The 18,395-nt window shown below is 37.5% G+C and overlaps 1 protein-coding gene across 1 annotated transcript in view; it reads left to right on the top strand.

The window, feature by feature from the left end:
- Positions 1-17,416, top strand: part of tmem67 (transmembrane protein 67) — a 28,241-nt gene extending 10,825 nt beyond the window's left edge. The window contains exons 9-28 of the mRNA XM_026924579.3: positions 1,654-1,762; positions 3,481-3,567; positions 4,230-4,295; positions 4,367-4,523; positions 6,360-6,483; positions 6,573-6,678; positions 6,765-6,821; positions 6,918-7,016; positions 8,205-8,303; positions 8,723-8,809; positions 9,903-10,005; positions 10,237-10,376; positions 10,470-10,610; positions 12,638-12,718; positions 13,629-13,745; positions 13,913-14,029; positions 14,592-14,696; positions 14,782-14,884; positions 15,113-15,255; positions 17,043-17,416. Coding sequence (XP_026780380.2) covers positions 1,654-1,762; positions 3,481-3,567; positions 4,230-4,295; positions 4,367-4,523; positions 6,360-6,483; positions 6,573-6,678; positions 6,765-6,821; positions 6,918-7,016; positions 8,205-8,303; positions 8,723-8,809; positions 9,903-10,005; positions 10,237-10,376; positions 10,470-10,610; positions 12,638-12,718; positions 13,629-13,745; positions 13,913-14,029; positions 14,592-14,696; positions 14,782-14,884; positions 15,113-15,255; positions 17,043-17,123 — 2,122 coding nt within the window. The 3' untranslated portion in view covers positions 17,124-17,416. The remainder of the gene's footprint in view (positions 1-1,653; positions 1,763-3,480; positions 3,568-4,229; positions 4,296-4,366; positions 4,524-6,359; positions 6,484-6,572; positions 6,679-6,764; positions 6,822-6,917; positions 7,017-8,204; positions 8,304-8,722; positions 8,810-9,902; positions 10,006-10,236; positions 10,377-10,469; positions 10,611-12,637; positions 12,719-13,628; positions 13,746-13,912; positions 14,030-14,591; positions 14,697-14,781; positions 14,885-15,112; positions 15,256-17,042) is intronic.
- The last annotated feature ends 979 nt before the right edge of the window (positions 17,417-18,395 follow it).

The following is an 18,395-nucleotide window of genomic DNA, read 5'->3' as shown; positions in this document are numbered from 1 at the left end:
TTATTTCATGAAACATGCTAAGAGGAACTTTTACTAAAGAGCTCCTGAAAATCATGTTTCATGAATGAATATCAATTTATCTACCAACCTATTTACCAACTATTTACAGGACACATTTGAGCTTAGATTTCTAGACCAGAATTATTTTAAAAATATTTTGGAGTGACTTTTTTCAGACTGAATCCATTCCTCATGATGACTTTAATGTATGTGTTGGTTTCAGTGCTGCAATATTGGCTTTTCCACAATTTGTAAATGTTGTGAACTTGTTCCTGTTTGAACTCAGGCTAGATCATTCACCCGAATTTAGGAAAGGCTCATGTCCATAGATTTTTGGTAGGGCAGGACAACTAAATACCTACATAGCCTCAAAGAAATTTAAGTTGAGAGGCTATCACACTTGACTTAGGCTATAAGCTACTATCTAGTGAATTTCTAGAGTAACTCTGTAATAGGGAGTTGAGAGTATTGAATGAAAAATTCAATATGATATGATATGCTGGTGAAATATTTTCGATACAGCAGAAATAAGTATTACTTGAATAAGTGCCTTAGGTTTCCATTTTCAACTGATTAAAACATTCAGCATTATAAAAGTACAGCAATTAAAACTTGGTAATGATAGTGTGTGCGCCATCCATTCAGACTCTTAGCAGCGTATAATGTAACAAAAGCTGTGCATTCGAATATAACATAATTAAAAATTAGCTCTCTAGCCATACTTCACACTAAGGGGGTGTATCACAGTTTTTTATTTTATTTATTTATTTTTTTATTTGAGATAATATGACACATACAGGCACACGTAGGATATTAACACGTGACGTATCTCAGAACCCTCACAAACTTCCTTTTTGGTGTTTCAAATAGCATAAGAATCAAACAAGATAAGGAAGCATGGTAACTTGATAAACAGTTGTATTAGCAATATGGCAAAATATGGGAGATTTCACAGCCAGTCAGATAAAGAATAGCTAGGTAAGGTGATTTTACTGCCAACATAATGGTTCTCTTTCTTTTATGAGGGGACAGGGTTGTTTTATGGTCCATTATATGGGTGACCTCATGTCCCTCATGCCTTCTTCACGACCCCATAGTGAGCAATTCACTTCTCCTTCTCTAGCCAGGTAGAGATAAGGAAGAGGAAAAACATCCTTCCTATTCTGACAGGGTTATTCTGTGTCTGTTCTGATCCTAAACTGTGACATGGGTCATTAGGTCCTGGGTCACACTGGTCATTAGCGTTGTAACTTACTAGGGTGCCAAAGTACTCCCACACACCAGACCTTAAAGATTCCAGCTGTGGATTCCTGCTGACCGTAGCCATTGCTGTTTTCTCAAGCTAATATGCTAGTATGCTATTATTCTAATTTGTGAGCAATACTTCGGAGAAGCATGTTTTTAAACCCCTGTAGCGTTATCCTGATTCAAAATAAAGAGGAAGTTACTCTTTCAGAGGCGGGAATGTAGGGTTGATGAAATTTAACTGTTTATTACACCTCACATATATGCAGATTTATCGAATGATCCTATACACCCGTAACTTCATCTTATTTGACACTATTTATGAAAGTTCTGATAATCAGTGCTTACATTTAGCTGAGGCACAAAAAATGTGGGATATGGGATTATGTTTGTGTGTTGCTTCTACAGGAGGCTTAACCTGCCCTGGCTGTATTATGGAGAACAGCCAGGACTGGCATCAAGAGTTCTGCAGACTGAGCCGCTGCCTGTAGGATTCAGCTTTAAAGGCACAAACAAGGTATGGATGGTTAGCCTCCATCTGGAACTTGAAGTCCCACAGGATCTTAGCTCTACTGTTCTGAACCACTTTCTGTGGTGTGTCCCACTGGATCTTGGGGACTTCTAACCCATACTTGGCACAGACGTTTCTATACACTATCCCAGCCACTTGACTAATAAAGAAACACATGGACAAGGGCGGAGAATATATAGATATAGATAGAAAGATAGACACTGTATATGTGCAGTAGCTACTGAGTAGATAAGAGTATGAGTGATAAATTACAGTATGTTATAATAGAAAAGCTCTAAAATGTCTATATGTCTATATACAGAACTGTGCAAAAGTCTTAGGCACATGCAAAGAAATGCTGTAGAGCAAAGATGCCTTCAAAAACAATGAAACTAAATGTTTCTACATTAAAAAATACTATAAAGAACAGCAAACAGTAATAAATGAAACAAAGTCAATATTTGGTGTGACAATCCTTCGCTTTAAAAAAAAAAAAAAAGTAGTCTCAGGTACAGTGTGTGCAGTTTTCTAAGGAAATGAGCTGTAAGTGTTACTGAGCATCTTGCAGAAGCAGCCACAGTTCTTCTGGAGACTTTAACTGTCACAGTTGCTTCGTATTTTTGCAGCAAAATCCAGCAGCCTTCATTATGTTTTTCTGAAAAGTGTCTCGTATGTAATCTGCTGCTTTCTTTACTGACATACAAACATTTTTCTGTAACATTTAATTTTGTGCTGGCAAATCAATAATGTAGAGTCAAAAAACACTAAAAAAAAAAATAGGGTGCCTAAGACTTTTACACAGTACTGTGTGTGTATGTGTATAATGTGTATATATATGTGTGTGTGTGTGTGTGTATGTGTATGTATGTATGTACATGTATGTGTGTGTGTGTGTGTGTGTACTAGGTATAGCTGCATAATGGGTTCTCATGACAGACTTACTGGTTTTACAGCTGCATTTATTAAACTGGCTCCTTATTTACCTAACATGACCTCTGAAGATTTTTCAGACATGTCATGACACCCATGACATGGGTTTTCCCCAGCCGTCACGTAGGTATAGCTATAGCACTGAAACATGTGACTTGAAAAACCATTTGCACTCTTTATCACAACTCGTCTTTTTAATCCATACACCAACTAGGGTAATTCTTTTCAGATATTTGTTTTTATTTATATATATATGTATTTGTCTTTTCCACTTAGGAATGGGAAAACCCATGATGTCATGTTCTGTGATTCATCAAATGTCAGCCTGTTTCCTTTTCCGTTTCAGTCTCAAGTATAGAAAGTTTGAAAGGTTTGGAACAGTGCCAGATGCTAGCAGAGATACTTTCCATGTCTGAAGGAAGAAATGTTCTTATCATAATGATCTAATGTCTGTAATGTCTAGTTTCCGTAATGTCTTTAATCTGTTACATTAATGATCAACTTTAGCCTAGCACCCCGATTTTTGTGACCGTTACTTCTTGTGAGGTTTGTATTTTATATCACTAGATTAAAACGATAAAATAGAATAAAAAAAAAAAAGAATAGGCCTCCAATTTTTTTGAGAAGCATTAAAAGACCTTCCTTTAACTCATGTATGCTCGTAACATGTATGTTAATTATTTGCAGTGCTTTCAGTAATATAGTTAATTATTTTGTGTTTAGGATGAAATAACAGAATAATTGAAATATTTCCTCCTGCGTGTGTGTGTGTGTGTGTGTGTATGTCTCCTCAGAACACAAACTTAGAGCTGCTGGCTGCAGTATACACAGCACAAGGAGAGTTTTTAAGATGGGAGAACGTTGGCAGAAAAAACCTGCAGGTAAACCAGCCCTGCGGTTTGTACTCATCTGACCTGTTAAGATTTAAGGAAAACCACTGATTAAGAAGGACAAAATAAAGTGAAAGCCACAAGATAAAGTATGCGGAAATATGATCAGCGATAAAGCCGTGGTTCATTCATATCGGTTCTTTCTCACTTGCAGCTTTCCCGCATTGAATATGGAGCCCAGAAAATTGACTTAAGAATGTGTGTGACTGGACTCTGACTGCTCTGAAAACATTCCCCACATTGATATTGACATAATTTTTGTACTTCACTGTGAATACAGCCCAATATGCAATTAACTATTTGCAGTGTGATATTTTTTCATTTAGTTGAGGCCTAATTTGGTATTCTGCTTTTGTTTTAAAAAGTTTGTTCATGAGATATGATGATAGATAAAAGAAACCATATACTATTAATTTTGTCTTTCTATCTCAATTTACTGTATTAATGTATAATATATAGAATAAACGGCTAACAGTAGATCCCCATGTAAATTTGAATGATAAAATAATTTAAAAATAGTTATATATCAGCCCATAACAGCTAAATTAATCCTGAAGTGCTTTAATGGTTTCATGGGATATATATACATATATATTTATTTATTTATGTATGTATGTATGTATGTATGTATTTATTTATTTATTTTTCTGCAGCTTTGTCCGGATACCGTAACCAGAGAGCAGGCTGCATACACATTTGGGACGGCCTACAAGCAAACCGTGAGTACTGTGCGTGCATGTGTATGCAGTCAGGAGTGTGTGTTTTTGTTGCTCACATTCTTTCTTCTCAGTGTGTTCTCTCAGTGTTGGATCTCCTGGGTGCTTATTCGGAGCCTCTGTTTTACGACATCTTCATGGTGCAGCAGAACACTGCGGGAGATACGCGCCTCCTCGCTGTGCCCATTCTCAATCTCATGCTGCAGTTAAATGGCCAGTTTGTCAACCAAGGTAACGTATATAAGAGGTACAACTTAGGTGTTATGGTATGTTGGAAAGGCAATACATCGTGAAAAACGCTCACAAAAGTGACCTGTCATTTTTTTATGCACTACAAATTCCATAACCCAGTGATATAAAGCAGGTTCCCTCTATTTTCCTCCATTTAAAGTTTTAAAACTCTTCTTTTTACTTTAGCATTTAATAATGCTGTCATTTTAGTAACACTTTCATCTTTTAACAAATATTGTTTAATAAAGAGTTATACAAGTCTTTACTTTCATTATTACTTTTATTTTTCTCTGTAATTTAGTCTTGGCCAATTCCCACCCACCAGCCAGCTCTCGCCTATCATACAACAGCTACCAAGCCTGTAGAGAGAAGGCTATCATGTGCTTCCTCTGAGACACATATGAAGCCTCCAAACGCATCTTTTTGAATGGCTGCTTATGCTGCAACACAGGGCGGCATAAAACACTCAGAGGAAAGCATTATCCTCACCCTTCCACATGCATGACCTCACAGATGCCCATGATTGTCTCATGTCACTGTAAATTGATAAGGGAGAGAGTGCATGTCATCCCTCTCACCTCAACGGCCAGTTTTGCTCTCTTGGACTCCCAGCCATCGATGGCTGTGGCATGGACAGGATTCGAGCTTTGCTGTTGCAACCATTATTATATTGCCTTTGAGTTTTTTTGTTTTTTTTTAATGTTTTGTCAAAACAGGCCACCTTACTTTTTTAAAGAGTACCTCAGGTTAAAATCTGAGCAAAATTCTTTGATTATAGTTCTAGATTATTTTCCTCCACCAACTAGCTAGTTCTCCGCATCACACAGCAGTTACCAGCCAAGGAGGGTAAAGGATAGCATGGGCTTTCTCTGAGGCATTTGAAAGAATTAATTAAATTTTGAATGAATTAATAATATTGTCCCTGCAGTGTACACAAAAGGTTTTTGTATGACACAGCATCTTAATCAGAGATGATGCTTACCTCGATGACCAGATTTTATATGGATGAAATTATGGATGCACTACACTTACTTAAAATGAGCTATAACCATAGCTGATGAGTGCTTGTTCAGCTTATCCTTTAAACCGTGGGCATGTTTTCTTTACAGGAAAGCGCACAAAATGAACCAAAACATGGGCATTATTTTATTAACCTAGATCATGCATTACATGACCTCATGTAATTATCGTGTGGAGAGATTAAATTATGAGCACAATTTACAATGTTGGCACACTTCTGCTCCAACTCTCAACAGCAGAGAGTGTTTTCACAGAGTTTGTATTTCACTTGAATTTTCTTGGTTGCTATATCACATTAGAAACCCTGCAATTTTAGCAGGGGTGTGTAGACTTTTTATATCCACTGTGTATAATTGTATTATAGTTTAAACCATATTTTATTTTGTCTCTTGCTTTTAAGTTACATCGTATTGCACTTGTCAGCAGTAGGGGGGAAGAGCAATCTTTAGCTTTAGCTTTATCAGTCTGCATTTTCTATCCCCTGATTTTTTTGGGGCTTTGAGTGCAACAGTTTATCTTTAAAGCTGATGGTCTAAACACACACACACAAAAAAACATTCTCAAACACTCTATTCAAGAACATTCATTCATAACTCTCTATTCAAGAACAAACTGGCAACTTCACAGCTGAGAGCATCATGCTGATAATTTTAATAATCTGAAGCACCTGCGTAAGCCGACTCTGAATACACAGAACTTTCCTAGTGCAAATACTGAGTTATTATATTGACTTCACTTGATTTGTGTGTGTGTGTGTGTGTGTGTGTGTGTGTGTGTGTGTGTGTGTGTGTGTGTGTGTGTGTATCCGTGTCCTAGCCTCTAACATGAATAGCTGGTACCTGACACGAAGGCTGGTGATGATAGACACTTTGAGTGGGAGAGAAAAGAGACTGAGTTCCACCCCCAGAGTTATTCGTGTGGCCAATAACTTAAAAATTAGGTAAAATGCATGCAATATTCACACACGTTAGCACACAGTGTTCATTGTGATGTTTCATGTTCTTAATAATAGTGTTATGTGGATTGTAGGTTCCAGCTGGTGCCAAACACCCAGAAAGGACAGGTGTACCCCCCTCTGATGACTGTGTCCTACTCTGATATTCTCATCACTGACCTGGCCAAGCAAACTGTACCTGTAGGTATACATAACGTATATATTGAGTATGTGCATGCATGTGTGTACAGTATTAGATGTTAACCTCTACATGTGTTTATATTTAGGTGTCATTCTCTTTGGAGTATGAGATGGATCAGGAAGAAGCTCGAGTTAAAACCGATGTGAGTGTTAAAATGAATATAAGTTTGGCTTTTTCAAACGATAAAGTAGTTCTGCTTGATGATGATGATGATGATGATGTGCGTGCGTGCGTGCAGATTGCTCTGGGTGTGTTGGGTGGAGTCGCTGTTGTGTACTCTCTTTTGAAGACGGCAAGCTGGAAAAGAAGGATAGCCTCTCCCATCATTGACGTACAGGCAAGCACAACGCGCACACACACACACACGATCACATGCATATGTACACACTGAAAGAAGGGATTGATACTGTCACATGGGATTTCATCAACAACAACAACAAAAAAAAGCTATCCAAGATGTATGGATTATTTGGAACCACTCACCATTTTCCCAAGACGTTCAGTGTCATATTCATGAGAAATCCAAAGTAGAAAAGTACTGGAGACAGTGCTAGAATGCAGTGCAGCTATATGACACGGTTTTTACAGCAGAGACTCGGCTCGGGTAGTTAGCAACAAACACAATGGCATTGACAGCAATGGAGAAATAAAGGAGTGTAGTTGGGGTTCTGTTTCGGCCTTGTCACCAAACTTGTCTCTCTTCCTGTCTAACCAAATGTGTGAAAGCCTATCCAATAGCAAGTTTTTAGGTTATTTATACAACTTTCAGAGAGGCTTAGCTCATTGTATGCACTTATCTACCTCCTTACATACATTCTGTCCACTTATGGCATGACATACCAGGTCGGAACAACCTGATACAGAGTCCACTCACAACTAATAAGAATCAGCGTCAAGAGAATAAAATAGATTTTAAAGCATGAGAGAAAGTAAAGGAAAATCAAATAATTCCTCACATAAAAGCTGAAGCTTTGGAAGCTGATCTGTTTGAGCAGAGTGTACAGAAAGAGCTGGACAGACTGAAGGACCAAAGCCCTGCTATATCATTTAGTTAGAGATGATGTGAGGGCTAAAGCTTATTGCACCACTATCAGCAGGCAGTCAAACTGCATTGTGGGTAAAAGTGACCGAGAAACATTAAACTAAAAAAGAAGTTTCAACTAAACACTATGCAGAAATGCATTACAAAATAAATCTTTGACATGACTGAAGATGACATTAATTATATATATTAATATGCAAGTTGTTCTGGGTGGATTTCTCCTTAAGTCACAGTTGAAATGCAAAAGTGTTTTAATGCCTGAGAATAATTAATGCCATAATTGACCAAAATTTCATAATGATGCCCAAATGCTAAAATTCGCTTTCATAATTTTTTTAAACATTTCACAGCTTTTTTTAAAAAATATTTTTCCCATTTTTGCTGCTTTTGAACTGTATCGACATGTATAAAGAAAATTCTTACTATTTTTGGTTATTATTATTAATATACCACCAAAATGGTACATACCTTTATTTCATTCAGACCATTTTGAAGTTCCTGCTGTTCTACGCTGGAGATTTGGCAAATGTTTTCTTCTTCATCACTGTGGGAACTGGTCTGTACTGGCTGATTTTTTATAAGGTCAGTGTTTTTTGCTTAATAATTACTAAATTACCTAATTAGAATTTTGTATGTTGGGTTGGTCTCTAATAAGAAAAAGGCCAAACTTGGCCGAACTTTTTCATTACTTTATTTGTTGCAACTATTACACAATGAATAATGTTAACATTGTAAAACACTTTGTTATTTATAGAGATGTTCTCTACACTTGCAGAAGTTTGTAAATTTGATTTAAAAAACGTTTTGAAGCTTTGGTATAAAATTTGGTATACAGTTGGAATGAGAGTGTTTACAGTGTATCAATAATATTGGCAAATACCTATTTTTCTCTTTTTTTTTTGTTCTTCTGGTTTTTTTTTGCTCTGCATTTTGTCCAGGCTGTGGCGGAAATTCTTTGTTTTTCTGAATAAGTAGTTAATTTTTTTTTTCCTGTTTTCCAGGCTCAGCAATTTGTGTCTGTATTGTTGCCATTACCAGCTCAAGAGGACCGTTTTGTGATATACGTTGGTTGTGCTTTTGCGCTTAAGGTAATGTGTGTGTGTGTGTGTGTGTGTGTGTGTGTGTGTATATATATATATAGATAGATAGATAGATAGATAGAGAGATAGAGAGATAGATAGATATATAAAATTGGGGTGTAATACAATGCCCCTTTCTGTAGGTATCTGTTTAGTGCTCCATATATCTGAATTTGTATCTGTATTTTGATTTAAACCTGAAAGACATGGCCTGAACTGGAAGGGATTATTATTATTATTATTATTATTGTTATTAATAAATATGAAGCCCACAACTATGTCCCTGGTAACAATGGAAAACGAGTGTTAGTGTGAATTCTGAGTGTGAATTCTGGCTCTGACAGTTCCTCAACCTCAGCTACATCATTCCAGTTCATAATTGGTCTCAGCTAGAGATGTGTGCAGGACTGTTTTTTTTTTTTTTTTTTTTTTTTTTGAACCACTCCCACAGTTATTATTTTTTTTGTATTTTTCTGCGATATTTTCTAATTAATTAAGTTTGTTCTATATCACAAAACAAAATAAACAAACTAGTAGCCTGATTTAAACCACTGCCACACTGACTTTGATTACGAGTAAACACTTTAAATTCCTCGCTCAGCACCGCATGTTCCTGTCCATGAACATTTTTGTTCCACAAGCTTTATATCTGAATACTTGCTTACAACGTGTTCCGTTCTGTGGCATTCCAGTACAGATATACCCCTTAGTCTCAACTAGATAGCCTGTGACCCTTTCTTGTAGCTTCCAAAAAAAAAAAGTGCACCTCCTCTTCATTTCTGTATTTGTATTAGTTTAGAGCAGACATTCATTCCAAATAATTTATTTGCATTTGACTACAACCCTACAATGTATATAACAATGAAGAATATGTATTACTTTAAACTACGCAAGCTCCAAAGATACCTTCTCTTTACACATTACGCAAGAGTGGCTAATCGTTTACACTTATTTTTCAGTAGTGTACTGGAAAAAATAAGTTTTGGATAACTGTGTTGTAAGTTTCTGAAACTCAGCTGCATAAATTATGTGCAGTATACGTTTCTGAAACTCAGCTGCATAAGTTAACTGTCCACTTCTGATTCTCTTTCATATTCTGCAGGCAGTGCAGTTCCTTCATGAGTTGTGGTTGCAGATGTCAGTGGATATATTCTTTATAGACTGGGAGAGACCTCGCAGTGGCAAGTCCAGTAAAAATGTAGAAGGTTATTCTCATCATCTTTCTTCTAATGTTATACATCAGTTCCCTTCTCTTCTTAAATAAACAGTTATCAGCTTAGCTACGAGGCTAAGGGAAGTTTATGCCCTCTAGTTTAGCAAGTGGGTGATAATTCAGATATGCCTTTTGCACAGTGATTTACTGGGCTTAATTTACTTTTAGCAAAACGAAACCTGTGGCTTAAGTGATACAACAGTATATGTGTGCATGTTTTCAGGGTGGGGTGAAGGAAAGAGCCCAGCACCTACAGTCAGCATCTGGAGAACGTACTTTGTGGCTAATGAATGGAACGAGATCCAGACCATTCGTAAGATCAACCCCACCTTCCAGATCATCTCTGTGCTCTTCTTTCTGGAGGTGAGCTGCTCCATACGCCGTGCCCTAGATGTATGTGTATGTGCATGGTTAGAATTTTTTTGTGTGTGTTTTTGTGTGTGTGGGTGTTGACAGGTGGTGGGTTTCTCTAGCCTTGCATTGAGAGACCCTTCTTCAGAGCTTCAGCGCTCAGACGAGGGATACATACCTGCCTACAGCCGCATACTGCGCTACGGTGTGGCAGCTGCTGTGTGGCTCTGCATTGGTTTCATACAGGTACTCACATTCACACACGCCTCACACACATCAATGACACAAATATTTGTTACAGAATAAGCTCTCTCCACTATAGATTATTATTTATATAGGTTAAACCTCCAATCCACACACAAACACACACACACACATCACCAACAAATTTTTTTTTACTACGTGGAACTGACAAGACACTAACTCACACCCACAATTTAACAAAACCTAAGAAACCATTAACTGGATTTTAAAAATCACAGGTTTTTAAAAAATGAAATCTTGTGTTTTATGATCCATGATTTCACAGCACATCCTACCATATTTCATAAAATTGTGTGCTTTTCTTATGCTGCGTTCATGCTATCAAAATTAATCTTGCAGTTTTATTTCTCAAAAATGTAGCTCAAAATTGGGAATGGAAATGAAAGTGGTCTTAAGTGACATCACAAACTTCCTTCCTTCCTTCCTTCCTTCCTTCCTTCATTCATTCTTCAGTAGCCGTTTTATCCTGTTCAGGGTCATGATAGATCCAGAGCCTGGGAACATTTTGCATGAGGCCTGCGTCACAAAATATAAAATGTTTCATTGCTCTAAAATAAGAAACAAAATAATTTTTTTTTTTCTGAAATAAACCTGCACAAATGAACAGAAATGCAGTTATGTTCAATTCGGAATGAAGCTCGGAGTATTCACAACTCTGAGAACATGCTACTGTTGTCTTGTCTCTTCAGTATTACAGTTATAAAAATAATTTCATTGTGAAAATCAGTGTGTCACAGTTACTAATGAAAAAAGCAAATCATTTTGTGGTTTAGTTGGGTAGAAAGCTGACTGGCTGTTGGCTGTGTGTTGCTCTGTTTAGCAACTGTTTGTTAATTTTCTAGAAAAGTAGCTCTGACAGTAGTGCCAGCTGTAATTTAAATCACAGATTTATATCAACGCACTCTTTCTAATACATGGTGTTTTTGTAACGGCTAACTCACAGGAATTTGCATTGTGGATGCTCTATATAATAAGGTTAATAATAAATGGATCAAATAAACGAATAACGAAAGTATATAACTGTAGATATGGTGAAGCTTTTATGTAAAAAAAAAAAAAAAAAGATTATTTAACATTTATAGAAGGAGGTGTCAGGCAGGTAGAAATATTACCTTCTAAAACAAATATCAAGTTAAACTCACAGAGACACAGTTGACTCCAGAGTAATATATTTATTCTCATCTCGACCGGGGAGAAGAACTCTGAGGAACAAAGTGATAATACAATTATATAGTAATTATATAGTTTACCCCACAGGACTAGTATTTTGTGATTGGTTACAAGTAGACAAAGAACTTCATGCTTATTGGTCAAAAAAAGATAAAGTTAACATGAATTATCATAAATAGTGATGAAAGGAAGGATGTATATAGTAAAATCTAACATAACACCAAGAACATGAGAATTACTTCATGTTTTTAGTCTCCAGGCCTATCCCATCCATCATATTAGAGAAGAGGACATGAGTGCAACTCCATTTGTCTTCAGTGCAGGTGCCTTAAATCAGTCCCGACAGAGTAAGACTCCCTGTATGCCTTAAATTAGGCCTTCAAGGACATCTTCTACACCCTCACACACACACAAGCCTAAATAATAAGACGCAGATGTGCTAAACTTCTGGTTACCAACATAAATGTGTGACTGCAGAATATAATGAAGGATTAACTAATACGAAAGAATTAACTAATGGATAAATGATTAACAAATTATGAAGGTATGAAATTAAATCATCCACCATCCAACTGTTTATAGCTGCTATAACATAAGTGATAAGTGAACTAACTTGTCTCGTAGACATTTCACAACATTAAAAGTAACTAGAAATGGTTAAGAATGTAATCTTAGGCAAATTGCCATGGTGTAAGCGGAATAAAACCCTTCGGGATATTCTGCTATTGGAAAATAATCAACTTCAGGGTGGTAAAAATAACAGTAACCCCATCTTGTTTTACTCCTTACATTTCCGGGGTTCACCATATCCAGGTATGTTGTGTGTTTCTTTCCTCTAGATCATCTTCTTCTCAGTTTTCTATGAGCGCTTTGTGGAAGACAAGATTCGCCAGTTTGTGGATCTCTGCTCCATCAGCAACGTGAGTCTACATAGCAGCTCTAATCTGTATGCTGGTGTGTAGAATGTAAGCACACTGAGCATATTTAAAAATATTCATATATAAAACCACATGCAAGCTTGATAACATGCTCAAACAACATACAAGGGAGAAATCTGAGAATTCTGTATTTCAGTAAGCAACATAGCATGTCTTGCTCAGTTGGTGGGTTTGCTTCAATGACTGTCTGGTGAGCCTACCTAAAAGTGGAAATATGCAAATTCATTATGATTTTCCACAGCGTGAAAAGTGAGAAGTGAAAATTAATATTACAGAAAGGCAGGTATTAAATTAAAGGAAGCCTATTCCCTCTGATTGAAGACATAATAAAATCATTATTTTATTACATTTTCTCAAAATGATGTCTCACAATCTCCAAATATTCAGAAAGTTTGACTTAATAATGACTTAATTTTTACAACAATTAATAGTTTTATGGAAAGTTAATGTGGTTATTGCTGCATGTTGACATCCTCTGCCAGCAGCATTCCTCATGAACAGAACACACTCTCTTTACACTCAAAACTCTTTTATTTGCATTTATATCATAGTTTAAACTGTTTTTGACACATCTCGGCTCCTATAGTCTGTGCCATGTGTAAATACACACATTGCAGGCAAATTTCAGTTACTCTTCCGAACTTGTCACAATTAGTACAAGCAAAACCTCATTTAAATATTGTTTCTTCCTCTTACTTATATTTTTACGCAGTTGTTCTTTTTCGACCACCCACAACACGTCCATTGCATTTGTCATTTAACAGATTATCACACAAATTCTTACTTTTAGTTGGGACCTTAATAAACCTGGGACTTGGTGTCCTGCAGCGAATAAAGTTGCATCTCAATTATTGGAAATGTATGTAAGTTTTCGTGATTGGGTGTGTTTTAGGTATCAGTGCTGCTGCTTTCTCTACGCTGCTTTGGCTATTACATCCACGGCCGATCTGTACATGGCCATGCCGACACTAACATGGAGGAAATGAACTCAAACCTGAAGAGAGAAGCGGTAAGATTTGTTTGAATCATAGTTTTTAGAATATGTGATGGTACGGGATACTAATGTGTTCTCTCTCTCTCTCTCTCTCTCTCTCTCTCTCTCTCTCTCTCTTTCTCTCTCTCTTTCTCTCTCTCTCTGTCTGTGTATGTGTGTCTATGTGTTTACACTTTCCATAGGAGAATCTTTGTGGCCAGAGAGGACTATTACCTAATTCTGACATTCAGACTTTTCAGATCTCCATAACAAGCCGTCTGAGGGCGCAGTATGATCGCATATTCGAGCCTCTGAGTAGAGTAAGCACACAACAGCACTGTTTAGTTTCTCTCATTGGGATATGAATTACATTAAAGGAAAGCTCCACCCTGAAACACATTAAATATGTTTATGTTGAGATAATTGTGATGTTCTTAGGAACTCTGGTGCTAATTTGCTGGTTGATGCTGTAATTTTGTTATCCCTATAAGAAGTTAGCAGTTGTGTGCCACGCTGACATCACATGGAGACATTGCTAGCACAGTTATAGCAATTTATAGGTAGAGATGGCTGTCTTTAGGTAGAAATGAAGCAAGGGCTAAATCCCAATGCTACCACTATCAGCAGATAGTTGAACTGTATTTTGGGTAATCCGTTAACCTCAAGGAGAATAGACCAACATGTTGATGAAAGAAATTACAAAAAAAAATCTTGGACACCATTATAAGATCACATGTTAATTATTAAGATTGATATGCAAGTTGTTCAGGGTGGATTTTTCCTTTAAAAGCTAGTTTTTTGAGTGAACGCACACGTACAGCTTTACAGGACCTCATTAATGTTACTGAGCAGATAATTAATGTCCTTTCCATCACCACACAGAGAAATGGGCCCTCGCGATTGATCGATGCCTCGGCCAACCCATTCGAGCAGAACACAAAAGCCTATCACACCATGAACCGCTTTCTCGCCTCTGTTATTGACCACGTGAGAGTTTGCAGACTTCATGTTTATTACTCATGCACATGGCACTGTGCTCGGCATGGTCATCCTGTTTTGTTTTCTCTATCAGGCTCATCGTGAGATGGATTACATTGTGAGAGATAAACTGCTCTTTGAAAGAATCATTGGAATGGAGTTCATTGAACCCCTGGACAAAAGCATTTTTTATAATGGTAAGCTATGTAACATAACACTGTGTGATACTGAATCAATATGTGGTCATACATTTTGTACATTCCTTTCTATGGGTCATGGTAAGTCATTCACTAGGGATAAATCTAAATCTACATCTATATCTATATCCAGGTATCAGTAAAGCTGCTTTGTGACAATGTCCATAGTTAAAGGTGCTAAATAAATAAAATGGAATTGAATTTAATCACTTTGTGTTTTCACCCCAGATGACTCTTACTCCTTCGCTGAGGTGCTTTTCTATGGGAACGAGGCAATGCTGTTGATCTTTGACACACTCTTTTTCTGCGTTGTTGATCTCGGCAGCCAGAACTACATTCTGGCGGCTGTACTAACATACGTACAGCAACTGGTTAGTGTGTGTGTGTGTGTGTGTGTGTGTGTGTGTGTGTGCGTGTGGATGTCTGAAAGGGATGTAATTTTCTAAACCCAAAAAGCTCCATCATGTACCTTGCATGATGTACAATATATTCTAATACACCGATCGGCCATAACATTAAAACCACCTGCCTAATATTGTGTAGGTCCCCTTTGTGCCACCAAAACAGCTCTGACCCGTTGAGGAATGAACCCCACAAGACCTCTGAAGGTGTGATATGGTATCTGGCACCAAGACTTTAGCAGCAGATTCTTTAAGTCCTGTAAATTGTGAGGTGGGGCCTCCATGGATTGGACTTGTTTGTCCAGCACATCCCACAGATGCATGATTGGATTGAGATCTGAGGAATTTGGAGGCCAAGTCAACACCTTGAACTCTTTCTCATGTTCCTCCAACCATTCCTGAACAATTTTTTTAGTGTATCAGAGCGCATTATCCTTCTGAAAGAGTCCACTGCCATTAGGGAATACCGTTGCCATGAACGGGTGTACTTGGTCTGCAGCAAAGTGTCAAAGTAACATCCACATGAATGCCAGGACCCAAGGTTTCCCAGCTGAACATTGCCCAGAGCATCACACTGCCTCTACCGGCTTGCCTTCTTCTCATTGTGCATCCTGATGCTATCTCATCAACAGGTAAGCAATGCACACGCACCCGGCCATGATGTAAAAGAAAACGTGATTCATCAGACCAGGCCACCTTCTTCCATTGCTCCGTGGTTCAATTCTGATGCTCATTGTAGGCACTTTCAGCGGAGGAGAGGGGTCAGCATGGGTTGTCCTTCTTTAGACCACTTTTCGTAGGTACTAACCACTGCATACTCGGAACACCCCACAAACCCTGTCGTTTTGGAAATGCTCTGTCAAAGTCACTCAGATCCTTACACTTGCCCATTTTTCCTGCTTTCAACATATCAACTTTGAAAACTGACTGTTCACTTGCTGCTTAATATAGCCCACCCCTTGGCAGCTGTAACGAGATAATCAGTGTTATTCACATCACCTGTCAGTGGTTTTAATGTTATGGCTGAGCGAATGTTCCATATTGAACATCTTGTACTCATCAGGTACTCATATGAGACACACATTATATACGGCTCATGTGACTGTCTTAGACCATATGATGTACACAGTCCAGCACATCTCCTTTTGGCATTTCAATTAATAGTAACTCAATAACCAGTTAGTTAAGGTGTATAGCAACTTGAAGTGATGTTCGCATTATATAGTCCTGTACATTCAGAGTCACATAAAACAGTTACAGAGGTGTTGGACCATTTCTTTTTTGAGCATACTGAGCTTTCTAGTCCATTGACTAGTTGATGTCGTGTCCCCCATGCCTTCTTCATGACTCCAGACCCTTCTCCTTCTCTGGCCAGGGAGATGAGAAAGAGAAAAATATCCATTCTCTTTTGACAGGGCTGCTTTCTAGCTGTGCTGGTCCAAGCCAGTGCCATGAGCCTCTTAATGTCTGTGTGTGGGGAGTTTGAGTGTGTTTAGTGTATAACAATAATTGTGTTTAACTAATATTAAGACAGTAATCACAAATGTGAATATTTAGGATTAATTAATTTTCTGCTCACACTAAAATGGCCCATTAAAGTTATTTACAGTGTCCAATTAACTTAAAATTGAGGTGTATATTGTATTTTAAGCCAAATGTTTTCATTAGACCTGTATAGGTTACAAATTCAAAGGGTTATGGCCGTTTGAAATCATTCAGATGATCTTAAGAACCTATCTGTGCCTGTTTTCTCGCAGATCTTCAGACTGATCCGAAATGTCTCTGGTCGCAGGAACCTGGCCAGAAAAACTCTGGTTGACAAAAGATTCCTCATCTAACTTACTTCTTTATTTATTTTTTTCCATTTTGCCTTAGTGCCAGTTTTATTGTAGTTCTTTCTTTGCCAACTTTAATTCTCAAAGCAAGTTGTGTTTTGATGCCTTTGTGTTTTTAATGGATTTGTTGGGTTTGGACTAGATTTCTTTTTTAGATGCACGAAAGTTTATAGTTTGTAATTCTTGTGTGGCATACATAAAATTGAGTATTTTTCTACATCATTAATGACTGTATTGATTGATTGATTGATTGATTGATTGTTGTACAGTGTATAGAAATAAAATCCATGAAGATACAGGGTGAGCTTTTGTTATTGTTCACATCAAAAATGTGATCTCAGTAACTTTGACTGTGGCATGGTGGCATGGTTGTTGTTGCCCAAAATGCTAGTTCGAATATTTCAGAAACCACTGACTTTAACGCACAACAGTCTCTAGAGTTTACGCAGCATGCTGTCTACCAAGGACAGGAATCTGAGACTATGGGGGTACAAACTCCCCGAAACTGCACAGTTGAAGTTTTCTGAAGATTTTTCTTCAACTGTCTAGTTTCACTGTCTGTAGCCTCAGATTGCTATCTGGTGACAGGAGTGGAACCGATGTGGTCACTGCTGTTGTAGCTCATCGGCCTCAAGGTTTAACATGTGCGGTCTGAGATGATTTTTCTGCTCACCACAGTTATACAGAGTGGTTATTTGAGTTACCATAGCCTTGCTGTCAGCTGGAACCAGTCTGGCCATTCTCCTCTGCCCTTTCTCATCATCAAGTCATTTCCACCCACAGAACTGCTGCTCATAAGATGCTGTTTGTTTTCTACACATTCTCATCAGGCTGCCTCAGATAAACGAGAGCTCATTCTCATAGCTTTCACTATCCTTGCACCTACAGAACCCAGACAGTCAAGGCCAAACGGACGCATGAACCAAGAAATCCGAGGGCAGAATAATAGGATGAACTGAACTAATAATGACTGAACTGGACATTCCTTTACTTCTATCACTTTGATTAAAAAAAAAAAAAAAAAGATTTAATAATCAAACAGACAGGGAAGAAAGACTTACATTTCCCATAGCTGCATGTTTATTGGAAATTTGTCTTTATCAGAGGTCTTTTTCTTTGGCCTGCTATATTATAATTTGTTTAGGGAGGTGAATGAATATAAATAGTTAATGTAGACTTACATTAAAGCCTACATAAAAATAGACTAGAAAACTGGAATAGAATTCAGAAAGAAAGAAATCCTTTCCAAACTACTGACTTAAAATAACCTGAGCT

This window comes from Pangasianodon hypophthalmus, chromosome 22, assembly GCF_027358585.1.
Source record: "Pangasianodon hypophthalmus isolate fPanHyp1 chromosome 22, fPanHyp1.pri, whole genome shotgun sequence".
Classification (NCBI taxonomy): domain Eukaryota; kingdom Metazoa; phylum Chordata; class Actinopteri; order Siluriformes; family Pangasiidae; genus Pangasianodon; species Pangasianodon hypophthalmus.
The sequence above is the reverse complement of the archived record's forward strand: the minus strand, read 5'-3'. Positions and strand labels throughout refer to the sequence as shown.